Source organism: Hyperolius riggenbachi, chromosome 1, assembly GCF_040937935.1.
Source record: "Hyperolius riggenbachi isolate aHypRig1 chromosome 1, aHypRig1.pri, whole genome shotgun sequence".
In the NCBI taxonomy this organism is placed as follows: Eukaryota; Metazoa; Chordata; class Amphibia; order Anura; family Hyperoliidae; genus Hyperolius; species Hyperolius riggenbachi.
Genome location: NC_090646.1, coordinates 510,857,732 through 510,871,184, shown reverse-complemented (window position 1 = coordinate 510,871,184; position 13,453 = coordinate 510,857,732). Strand labels below are relative to the sequence as shown.

Below are 13,453 nucleotides of genomic sequence, written 5' to 3'. Positions count from 1 at the left end.
GACACCTATCAACAGCTAAGTAACTTTAGCAGAGGAAGAGTGCAGAATGAAGACACAGAGGCAGCTAGCTATCCATCTGCAATGATTACATTTGCCACTGACTAAAAATATTAGATATGTTATTTTGTACCACTCTCTACAGTGAATATATATATATGTGTGATTGTTTCAAATGGTCTTTTATGTAACTGAGAGTAGTTACTGAAATTTTAGTTTTTAGAGTATAATCCCACTTTAAGCTATGCCACGTTCATGAGCACTAGTCATTTTTCAGTTTTCTTTCTAATTCACTAAGTACTATGTATAGTACTTGTATAGTTCTCTGATGCTTTCTGCAGTTTGTTGTAGGTATTATGAGATACAACAAGATATGTAGATTATATCTTACTTCCAGAATGTCTCTGAATAACTGCTGGAAGCCACATTAAAATGTTTAACACTACTAAAAGAGGTTAATTGAATTTGAACTCCTTTCCTAGTATTAAATGCAGAATATTTAACCCTAAACAAGTTAGGCATTGTGTTTTCTCATTTAGCAAAACTGGCCGCAAGCAACCCAAACAGGGACCATTACTTTGAATAATATGTATTAACGCAACAGGGGATATCATGTTGTACAGTAATCTTGCTGGTATTGCTAATATTATATTCTCAGATTTAAGAGCTTTAAATGATTAACAGTATAGTAATTAGACCCAATACATCAAATTAAATCATAAGAAACGGAATACGATTTATTTTATACTAAACCTGTGTAGGTCACAAAATTAGGCACCTATTGTTAATACTGAAATGAATGATTGGAAGGCATAAGTAAGTGTTCCTTATTTTCTAATATACAAAGAGTGAGGGGAAGGTATTTGTCAATAAGCACACGCACACACACACACACACACACACACACACACACACGCACGCACGCACGCACGCACGCACGCACGCACACACACACTTATTCAAACTGCTAGTGAGATCCTTTATAAGTCATAGCTGTGCTTAACGTGCCTTAAACCTTTTGATTGCAGGTTGTTACAAATTCTAACATAATGGTTGAAGTAAATTATAGCAGAGAAAGTATTTGTTTAGCTGAATATTGCTTTATAGAAGCTTATCCTCTCTTATGAAGTGACCCCCCATCTCTAGGCAGCCATCAAATATTTTGACAGTAAGGCCTCATTCAGATCATTTAGCACAGATGGCTGTGCGATCGTAATGCAACGCGCACGATCACAATCAATCTGCTCTACCATGCGCTGTGCTGCAGATCCCATTCACTACAGTGAATGGATCTGCGCTGCGATTCCCGAAAAATGCATGCAGCAGTGCGACAGCGCATCACACTGCCGTGCCGCGCATATGATAGGAACGGTAGAAGGGCTGTCTATTAGTGTTGGGCGAACACCTGGATGTTCGGGTTCGGGAACGTTCGCCGAACATGGCCGCGAACATCCCGCCGAACTCCCCGAACATCCCGCTTTTGGGGGCCCTATGAGGTCGCAGGCATAAGGGGGGAGCATGTCCCGATCGCGGGGGGGTCGGAAATTCCCCCCACCTCCTCCGCTAGCGCTCCCCCCTCTGCCCGCTTCCCCATACAAGAGTTTGACGAAAGTAAAATAGTACCGGTGGTGGTGGCTGGCTGCTGCAGTGGCTGGCTGGCACTATGAAGTGACTGAGGAGGAGGAGTCAGAGTAGGACGCGTTGAGGGAGGCCGGGCAGCGGGCGGTTCAGCGGTAGTACCCTTGTGGTACTTCCGCCCTTTCTCTGACCTCACGTCCTCTGCATACGAGGGGACGCGTCATGCGTACCCTCGTATGCGTCATCACGCAGAGGACGTGAGGTCAGAGAAAGGGCGGAAGTACCACAAGGGTACTACCGCTGAACCGCCCGCTGCCCGGCCTCCCTCAACGCGTCCTACTCCGACTCCTCCTCCTCAGTCACTTCATAGTGCCAGCCAGCCACTGCAGCAGCCAGCCACCACCACCGGTACTATTTTACTTTCGTCAAACTTTTGTATGGGGAAGCGGGCAGAGGGGGGATCGCTAGCGGAGGGGGTGGGGGGAATTTCCGACCCCCCCCGCGACCGGGGCATGCTCCCCCCTTATGCCTGCGACCCCATAGGGGCCCTGTTCGGCCGGGCATTCAGCAGTTCGGGCGAACCCGAACAGTTTGGCCGAACACCACCAGGTGAACAGGGTGATGTTCTGCAGAACCCGAACAGTGGCGAACACTGTTCTCCCAACACTACTGTCTATACCCTTTTACCGTTCTTGCATGTCACACACTATACACACTGCCGAAATGCTCACGGCAGCACGTATAGTCTGAACGAGGCCTAATTTCAACAAGCCTAAAAGAAAAAAAAAAAGCTTTGATTTTAATCTTTTTCACAAATCTGGGTTTAGTTGATTATGTCTAAGGTGCTGCTAGGTTCACAAAAGTGATTAATCCAAATATAGCAATCTTTTGCTAAAATCATTTAAAGTGGCATAACATGCCCACAGTAAAATCAAAAGATAATAATAATAAGGCAGCCCTCATTTCAAGTGATAATATATTGCAAACAACCCAAAAAAGTACCACGATGGTGTTGTCCTTTGACAAAACATTCCTTTTACAGTACTATTCATAAACAATATTGTACAGAAAATCTTCTAGACAACCACCAATACTGGTTTATTCGTAATACACTGTTACTTTAAAGTGACCCTGAAATCAACTTGCAAAATAAAATATAAAATGGCTATATTTTTAGCAGCTCCAAAAATTGGGGCAGATGTGAAATGCATTTAGCTTTTGTTGACTGAAGCCATCTATCGCATTTAGGACCAACAATAAGTCTTCGAAGGTCAAAGGGAAGGGACTTCCTTTTGACACTGAGGGACTCAATTTTGACTTGTTTAGCAACAGTATTTGTTCTGTAGTGTGTGACCATACATAAAAAAAAATAAAATAAAAATTAAAAATCAAGTTATTATGCATAATCAAGTTTACGAAGATGTGTTAAAAAGTTGTTTAGAATTCCCATAAAACAGAGAGTTTTGTATGGAAGTGCAGCAGCGCAAAAATTGTCCCATGTCTTTCCTAAGAATAATGTACCAAATTGTACATAATTATATCTTCATTACTCTTTGCTTTGACAGTACAGTTTATTATTTTTGGAGTGATTTTATGTTTTTATTTATAGCACCCACTATGCATTTTATTTACTTTATCTGATGCATCTGATGCTTTAGTTCCCCATTGTGAAGTATTTTGGATTAATTTATTTAGTCGTAATACTGTTTGTTGGTCATCAGTTTTAAGAAGAACTCCAGTTAACATTTTACTGTTGGCAGGTGATGTAGCTGCTGCATGTAAACAGCTATTTCCCACAAAAGTTCAAACTTTTCTTGTGGGAGGGGTTACTTGTGGGAGGGGTTTTACCACAATATCAGTCATACAGTGCCCCCTGATGGTCTGTTTGTGAAAAGGAATAGATTTCTCACGTAAAAGGGGGTATCAGCTACTGATTGGGATAAAGTAAAATTTTTGGTCGGAGTTTCTCTTTAACTGTCATAATTGTTTTCTGTTTGCTTTTGTAGGTCCTTTCTCCACTGTCTGATTCCATCTTGGCTGAAAAAACTGTGACTGTATTGGATGACCGTGTGGGAATTGTAGAGCTGGGAGTGCAGCTCATTACAGGCCTCTCCTTGTCTGTACAAGCCAGTAAAGGACACAAGCGAGCCATCATTACAACTACCACAGCCAGTGATATTCTGCATGATTATAAACAGGTAAAATTACCAGGTTCTCAGGGAGGGGGATGCTTATAAAAGTGGAAACAGATGATGTAGCATGCTATTTTAATGTTCATCTTATTTATAAGAATTTTGACTATCCAAATCTTTTATCATCTTATTTTTTTGTGTACATCTTTTCTCCAATACTCATTATTTAGCACGGGCGTTGTGTATACTGCCGCATTTATAAAAAAAAAAACATTACAAAATGCATTTGATCCCAAACAAAGAGTTGGGGCAAGGAGTACGAGGCTCATTTATTGCTACCACTTTGATATTGGGGGACACCATAATGAAAATGGAAGAAAAGGGCAAATTTCTTTTACACTGGTGCTGCTTTTTTATACTCAATCCAATGCAAGCTAATGGGGCTTCTTTTTGCCGTTCTTGCACTACTTGTTTTGTTATCCATGTAAATAGCGCCTGAATTGTTTTTGAAATGTTTGATGTTTAATTTTTTACAATCATGTTTGAGAGGAATTCAGAGGCTAAAAAAGAATATATTATCGTTAGCATATATTATTGTTAGCATATATTATTATTATTAGCATTCCTTCATACAAAACATCCAGCAAGGCTCAGAAGAATTAAGGAAAATCTATATTTTTTTTGTTTTTGGTGTGTGTGCGTGTGTGTGACTAAAGGTGGCCACTAATGATCCAATTTCTAGAGAAAAATCGTTCGAGTGATCAGATAATTCTGATCAGAAGAAAAATCGTTCACTACACCACCAACGAACCAATCTTTGCTTCCTATCTCTCATGACGAACAATAAAATCCAAATTTTTTATTTGACAAAAATCCTATCGGACGATTTTTATAATCGTTTGTAATCGATTGTGCCCATCAACGGAGATTATTTACAAGCAATCCGATCAGAATTTCTGATCGCTCGAACAATTTTTCACTAGATATTGGACCGTTAGTGGCTACCTTAAGCATAACATTACTCCTTCAGTGTACTGACCTGTTAGTCTCCAGCTTAAGTAAAAATGGCTTGGTTAAAAAACATTTTCAGGCTTCCAAAATTAATTGTGGTCTCAAGGAAAACCTCTCCAGTTCAATTACCATTCCTCTTATGACACATTGCCCCACCCCTTCCGATCTGCAGCCAGTGTGTAAAGGAGCATTTAACCCCATCACCATTAATCTCCCCTCCATGTAGAGTATGCATTGGTTCATGCTGGAGAAGGATTGCTCTATCTATCTCTCCTGGTCCCAAGCAGCACGTTTTCTCATGACTGCTGCATACCTACTTGTTCTTCACATCCAGCTCTGTGTTTTCTGGGTTGCTTTTCTTTCACTATCAACCTCTCTCTAAATCCCATTCTCATATGCCAATGTTCAGCTTTATTGCTTAAGTGAAGCTGATTATTCACAGTGGAAACTAGAACCTGATGCAAAACCAAAAGGTTATGGCAGTGGAGCAACCCAGAGAGCACAATGGTAGTCTGGAGAACACAGAGGATGTGCAGGTAGGCAGTGGCCAAACTGAGAAGACCTTATAGCTGGAACCAAGAGAGATAGAGGCAATACTTAACCAGCATGCACTGCTGCATAGTCTGATTAGATGAGAAGTAGGAGAATAGACTGGTGATGGTGGCCTGTAGAGGGAAGGGGTGACGATGCTCCCACATTCTGCAGTGCATTAAATGGGGATGCATAGGTTTATTCTCCTCTGTATATACTGAAATTTAAACTAAGATTTTATAAATGAGCTAATTTTTTTGTCGAAAAAAAAACAACCTTGGGTTATATTTGAATATGTAGAGTAGGCATCATTGTTGATGTTTCTGCTTTATCTTGCAGGTAGCTACAGGAATTAAGTAGTGTATGTTTTCAGCTGTTACTCCATTTAGTTGCTGTTTAACTACTTTGGCCTCCTGGACGTACTAGCTACGCCCAGGAGGCCATGTGCGCATCCGCTTTTTCTGGCTGTAACATTCCCCATGCGTCGCTCTAAGCGTATGTTACGCTTAGAGTGACGTCATGTAAACAAACTCATGGCCGCCATATTGTGGCCAAAAAGTAAAACTACAACTAAAAGTGAAAAAAATAAAACTCAAGACACATTTACATTATAAAACTATGGTTTACATCCCACCCTCCCAAAAATACCCAAATAAAATGTTTAATACAAAAAAAAAAAAAAAAACATTACAATAAAAAAAACATGTAAATATTTACCTAAGGGTCTAAACTTTTTAAATATCAATGTAAAGATGAAATATTTCAAATTTTTTTGTATTTTAAACTTGTAAATAGTGATAGATGCATCTATCTATAGTGAAAGATGCAAATGCACCTTTATTTCCAAATAAAATATTGTCGCCATACATTGTGATAGGGACATAATTTTAACGGTGTAATAACCGGGACATATGGGCAAATACAATACGTGAGTTTTAATTATGGAGGCATGTATTATTTTAAAACTATAATGGCTGAAAACTGCGAAATAATGAATTTTTTCAGTTTTTCTTATTCTTCCTGTTAAAATGCATTTACAGTAAAGTGGCTCTTAGCAAAATGTACCCCCCAAAGAAAGCCTAATTTGTGGCGGAAAAAACAAGAAATATATCAGTTCATTGTGATAAGTAGTGATAAAGGTATAGGTTAATGAATGGGAGGTGAAAATTGCTCGGATGCATAAAGTGAAAACGATTGAAGGCTGAAGTGGTTAAAGAGAAACTGAAGCGGAAAAAAAAATTATGATATAATGAATTGGTTATATAATATATATAATTACTAGAACATTAGAAGCATAGAAAATATTATATTATTATTTTCAATTGTATAGTGTTTTTTATAACATTGCATCATTCTCTAATATTTTGCAGTTTACACACTACTCAGCATTCTAAATGATTTTACATAGCAGGCTGTAAACTTTTGACCTGTCCTCTGCAGAAGAAAAAACAATACAGTGACTGACAGTTGAGATAACAAGCTTCAGAAGACAAAGCTCTCTGCCACTTTGAAAGTTGTGGAGCTCAATGGCTCTTTTGCATAGATAACAACTGGAGTTTCCTAACTCTTCCTGTACTGGAAACAATATTAGACTTATGTCTCTGCTCCTAATGTTTTATTTTTTAGCTATACCACACATACAAATCATTATATCATATATTTTTTTTCGCTTCAGTGTTTCTTCAAGCTCAGGTTTCATTATTTATTTGTGTTTACTGCATTTTTTATTCTCTACTTTACCCTACTATCATGTAAAGCGAAAGTTCAGAATTATCTGAAATATTTTGCAGTCTGTTGTTATTTTATTATTATTATTATTATTATTTTTAATATGCTTGTCAGTTCTGCAGTGCTGCAAGCTTCTCTGCCAGTTTAAAAAATTTAAACATTGAATCGTGTCACTCACACACCTCCTGTGATTATTTAAAAGTGCTCTAAGTGCCTCTGTTTATTCACGGAGTGTCTCAGTTTATTCATGTGGAATAAATCTTGTCATCCCCCAATAGTGGTCCCGTTTCTACAGAAAATCCTTTAAGTAAGCTTTTTAAATTGCCCATATATTAGAAATGTAATACAGAATCAGACATGTCTGCCTCAGGAATGCTTTTAGAATGCTAGGCATAAGTAGAGAAGTCGAAGGTACTGTCATCATTCTGCAAAACAGAACATTAGGGGTCAGCTACCACATTATATTACCGTTTACTGTCAGATACCTTTTGAAGTAAATATATTAACTTGCTTAATAGTTTTGAGATTTAAACAATGACAAGTCTGCTTTTTGTTTAATGCAGGAAGCAGTCATCAGTGTTTGGATCCTTTTTAGCGATGGCTCTGTAACACCACTGGATATTTATGAAAGTAAAGACTTTTCCATTGTGGTGTCTTCCTTGGATGAAATGGTGGTGTCTACTTATCAGAATCCTTTGTCAAACTGGCCAGTGGTGGTTGCTGAAGGAGAAGGCCAAGGACCATTAATTAAATTAGAATTCGGAATCAGTGAGATCTGCCAGAAATCTAAGAGAAAAAGTAGCCTTGCTGTTGGCACAGGAACTATCAAGGTTAAATTTGGACAGAAGGACTCTGATCAGAAAGGAAACATGAATGAAATTCAAACCATCGATGATGATTTAAAGAAAATCACAAGTAAAACTACTGAGAAAGCTGCAGAGCAAGAAAGGACAGCAAATGAGTGGCCAAAACCTGGATCTGGTGTCAGCCTTGAGGACATAATTAACAGAAACTCAACATCAGATTCACCATTAGACTATCATAAAAAGTACAATGATGCTCATGTTGTTCCTGTTCCCTACACCAGTTTCCCTACAAGAATAGCCTCAGTCCAGAACCAGGAAAGTGAACTTGCACAGGCTTCAAGGGGGTTAACAGACTTAGAAATTGGCATGTATGCCCTTCTTTGTGTGTTCTGCCTTGCAATATTAGTTTTCTTAATTAACTGTGTGGCTTTTGCTTGGAAATATAGACACAAAAGGTTCCCTGTGGCTGACCAAGCCAATATTCCTCATTCTCATGACTGGGTATGGCTTGGAAATGAGGTTGAATTACTAGAAAACCAAGCTGATATGCCTCTTCCAGCAGAAGAATGCACTACCATGATTGATAGGAGGTCACAATTTGAAGAAAACAATTTTCTTCTCAACGGAGGTTCTCAAAAGAATCCATACAGTCAAATTATGCGATCAACAGATTACACTTATGAAAAAGAAGGACAAAATGAGCCATTAAACCCAGGAGGGTCAAAGAGAAAACGGGTAAAGTTTACGTCTTTTACGACTGTCCTACCAGAAGAAGGTGGTCCATATACCAATGCAGTCATTTTTGGAAATGAAGAAAATATTAAATGGGTTTGTCAGGATATGAACATTGGGGATTCACGCGAACTAAGAGACTACATGGATAGTCTTCAGGACAGCCTGTAAAATACTATGTTTATATTCACCTTTATGCCTTCGTTTTGTTTGTTTCTTTTTTTTTTAAAGGGTGGGACTATCCAATCAGCAATAGAGAAGCAGAATATATCTTACAGAGTTACGGTGGTTATACTGCCAGTATATTGGTGGCACTAAAATTATGTGTCAAAAGATTTGTCAATGGTTTATGTCTGTTATGGGAGGCATGTGATATATGAAGGTCTCCAGGTTAGGAAAGTGAGATCTTAAAATGACAGTGTACTAAATGGAATAAAAAACATGACCTGACATAATTACAGCAGTGAGTCCTACTGAACTTTGGTCCATTGACTGTATATTTGTCTGTAAGTGAACACTGTTATGTTGGGTTTACAATTAAAAGCACAGTGGACTTTTCTTGTAATATTTTAGATACATGCTAACTATAAATTTGAATGTATTACTCATGTGTACAAATTAATCTTGGTATACCATACCAGTTTTTTCATATTCATGATGTTTGGAGGTGACTAGCACAGTAAGACCACTATGAATAAGTAAGTAAACTGAAAAATAAACATAGGTTGACAATAACTTTTATCCTTTAAATATCCCAGTTTGTTATATCTAATAAGTATATTTGCTTATTTAATGATGTAATAATTTTCCTATTAGTTACCATAGAATTCTAGGTATGACACTGGTGAAGTGCTTACCAATACATCTGATCCTGTAAAGCACTACTCCATCCATCTGTATCTGTATTATCGTCTGGTGGTCAAAGCAATTGTGAGCAACTTCTGCCGATTTGTTCTGCAACATGCAGTATGAGGATGCTAATGAGCAGAACTCTGCAAGAGTCAAAGATACTATTTGGTTTGTTGCACTGGATGGCAGTGAATGTAAAAATGATGCTCAATGTTCTAGTGCCCTGGTGATCAAATCTAGTGGTTTTTGACTACTAAGATAAGCAACATCCAGTGGGACTTGTACCAGGTAGCTTTAAAAACACTATATTTTATCAGTTGTAGAAATGTATGTTTCGGGGTTGTTGCTTTTACTTTATGCTGTGACCTAAAGGAGAGCTCTCCAACCCTGTCCTGAAGGCCCACCAGCAGTACATGTTTTTGCAGAAAACCACAACCATTCACAGGTGAGGTAATTAGTGTCTCAGCAGAACTGATTAACTACCCCTGTGGATTTTCACAAAACATGCACTGTTGGTGGGCCTTGAGGACAGGGTTTGGGAACACTGACCTAAAGGGAACAAAACATCTACATTTAAATATGTATTTCTTTTTGGTGGCTGTCATGCTAGTTTCATAATAAGAGTCATAATTGACACATCACCTTACGTACATGCTTGTTTGGGTTCACTGATTTAGAAGGTATTAAAGACAGAGGATAGGTGCAACGGCTGAGGAAGTATCTTTCAATTTAAATTTTCAGGGAAAAAATATGGAAATTATCTTCTATTAACATATTTAATAATTTTCCAGTTGCCTGGTTGCCGTGCAAATATTTTAGCCTTTGTAGTTTCTTCAAACACGCACAAGTATGCAGTCAGCAAAGTCAGACTTGAGTCAGAACACTAGATCTGTCAAGGTATTCTGGTTTGTTTGTTTAGAATTAGAAATTATTAGGGGCAGAGGAACAACATGTACTGTGGTACAGGTACCTTGTCGTCGTATAACATAAATAAATATATCCATGCTGCTAGCCAGTCTATGATAGCAGGAAAAAATATAATGATGTATTAGAAACAAATATCCTAACAGAAAATGAATAATTTGTTATTATGCTCAGCATAATAACATACTCAGCAAATGCTCTATTGATCTTTAAAAATATTTGTGTACTTTTGCAGCAATCGAGTCTTTACCACAAATTGTAGCTGAAAGTCTGTGCAACATAGGCCAAAGTACCTACATTTAGTGTAGTAGATGTTTGTTTATATAAACTTCACAAATATTACATACAACATGGAAATATCAAGGAAAAAGAAACTATACCATCTTTCATTTCTGAAGTTTTACATATCAGGGCATAGTAAAGAATATTTAGTTCTTAGTAGGTTTTAAAAGTATTTAACGTTAACCTCAGATTCAAAACAACATACAGTTGATTCCACCATGTCATTTATTTAACATAAATGAAGCCATAACAGAAAACTTACTGAACACATTCTGTAATTTGAAAAATTACAGAACCTTCTTTAGCAGCAATAACTTGAAGTATTTATTTTCTGCATGATTATATCTGTCTCTCACTGTGGGAAAAAATGGTGCACTCTTCCTTACAACATTGCTTCAGTTCATTGAGTTCTCTGGGCTCTCTTAAGGTCCCACCACAACATTTCAATCTGGTTGAGGAGGTCTGGAATCTGACTGGAAACCCTTGATTCTTTCCTTTTTTTAGTCATTGTTTTGTAGTTGTAGCCAGTTTGCTAGAGATCATTATCCTGTTGGATGACCCAATTTTTGTACTGTCATGGACTTTGATAGTTAACATGTTAACTAAGGTCTGTAGAGACTGAAATATAGCTATTCTGTGAACACTGCCGAGTCTGACCTTGGGGTGAATTTGCTGGAACATTCACTCCTTGGGAAGATTGGCAACCTGGTAAAATGTTCTGCACTTGAGAGCAATCTTTCTCATTATAGACTGAAGATTAATCTTTCATACTATAGATTGGCGATGGTCTTATATACCTTCCCAGGTTGATGGAAAGCAATAGCTTCTACTCTTAAATGAATACTGGTGTCTTCCCTCATTGGCTTTGTGTTGGTACACAGCTGAATGCTTCAGCCCAGCAAACTGACAAAACTTCTGTGGCTGTAGAGATGATCATACCTGCTGATGATCAATTAATCAGGGATGGTCGTAGTCAGCCAACTTCGCTACGCTGGAACTACACATAGTTTTACGCAATTACGCTTCGCCAAACTACGGCTTTGAAATAAAATATTCGCTTAGTATGCATTTCGTACTTCGTAGACTACGCATTAAAATACGCAATTACGCATAGTGCGAAGTGTAGTGTATGCGGATGTTTATGCCCATATGCAGAAAATTTCACGCATTAATTCCTTTAAAATGCTTATACCGGGAACTCTTCTATGCGTACATTCCCCTTTCCAATGCGTGCATTTGTAAGCATACTATCGCACGCGGAAAATAAGATGCGAGTAACGCATTCGTAGTTCACTACGCAATACACATGTTAACTACACATAGTGGGCATAAGCTACGCATAGCGGTACTTCGCTACGCGTAAATTTGTAAGCGTAGTTTTGAAACTTCACCTACGAACTACGATGCGTACATACGAACTACGATGCGTAAATTCGCACTGGTGTAGTTTCTGCTCATCCCTGGATTTAATCAAGTGCATTTGATCAATCAGCACATAACTTTCCATCTCTATGGAAATGGTAAGCGTGCTAACATTTTCACACATGGCTTCTTCATTCTGACTTAATCTTTGGTAAATTCTAAAATGTCATATATATATTATGTATTGTTGCTCATCTAAAGTTATATGTATCTAATTTTAAGATCTTGACAAGTAGATGTACAGAGGCTCCAAAAGGATAAAATATGCTAAAATGTTTAAAATATTCGGGTGGCGGCGGTGGACCGGCCACTCAGAAATAGACTCGATGCTGTCGCTTAAGATAAAGACAATTTATTCACATACTCCATGAACAGAACCGCAACACGTTTCACGGGTATATTCCCGCTTCCTCAGGCAATAAACAGATAGGAGTACACAGTACAGTCTCAAAGTCACGAATAGCGCCTCTGTATTTTAAGATCTACTAAGGATCAGATTTTTTTTTATTATTATGTCCAGATATAAAACCCCTTAGACCTGAACGAGAGTGTATTTTCTTTTAATTGTGATTGTATTAAACTCAATGTCCAGTCTCCATTACAGTTCAAATTTATTATAACGCATGCATTACTTACTCTATATAGTGAAATATAGATGTTGTTTTGCTAGCACCCATATTAACCACTTAAGTGCTACTGATCTCTGCCCCCTTAAGGACCAGAGACCACTGGTACCATAAATGATGGAATAGCAATGAATTTCCGCACATACCCGCCGCAACCAACACCCATGCCAAATGCCAGGAACCTCAGGCCACCCACTCTGCTGTCTCTTATGACGGCAGAGCCACTTTCATTGGCTCCTGAAAGTGTGATCAATGTAAGCCAATGGGAGTTGCTTATATTGATAGACAGGGTCAGGAGCCAATGAAATCAGCTCCTGAGCTGCTCACAGGGCTCTGCTGCCATAGAGACGGCAGGCCGAGTGAGCTGCAGTGGGCAGAGAGCGGCACGATCAGCGAGAGTGTCGAGAGCAGCAGGAATGCACAGCATTGGTGAGCTGAAATCCACGCCCTGGCACCCACAACAGCTTCAAAACAGGGTGTAGATTTCAACTAGCATCATCCCTAACTGGTTAATGGCATGGATGGTGGAAATTATTGGAATCATTCTCCATCAGCATTTGCAGCACGAAGAAAATCGTGATATCATAGCGTTATGGTTTTTAAAACAGTTGTTCAACAAGAAGCCACAATTTTACTGAACATTCCTACCCATCTGGACTTTGATTCATCTTCTCAGAACTTGTCAGAATTGGATAAATTCCAAGCCATGCTCAATTGTTTCTCTCATGTCTATTTAATAACTTCGTAATTTGGTTGTTGCTGGTCTTTATTCATGAGTAATGCTGTCAGCCTAGTAATCTAGCCTTAGTCCTAACTAATGCAATTAAATATAAAT

The 13,453-nt window shown here is 38.4% G+C and overlaps 1 protein-coding gene across 3 annotated transcripts in view; it reads left to right on the top strand.

Moving 5' to 3' along the window:
* Positions 1–9,250, top strand: part of TMEM132B (transmembrane protein 132B) — a 799,707-nt gene extending 790,457 nt beyond the window's left edge. For all 3 annotated transcript variants that reach the window (XM_068243776.1, XM_068243784.1, XM_068243791.1), the window contains 2 exons: positions 3,582–3,773; positions 7,541–9,250. In XM_068243776.1, the coding sequence (XP_068099877.1) occupies positions 3,582–3,773; positions 7,541–8,686 (1,338 nt within the window). In that variant the 3' untranslated portion in view covers positions 8,687–9,250. The remainder of the gene's footprint in view (positions 1–3,581; positions 3,774–7,540) is intronic.
* Positions 9,251–13,453: the final 4,203 nt, after the last annotated feature.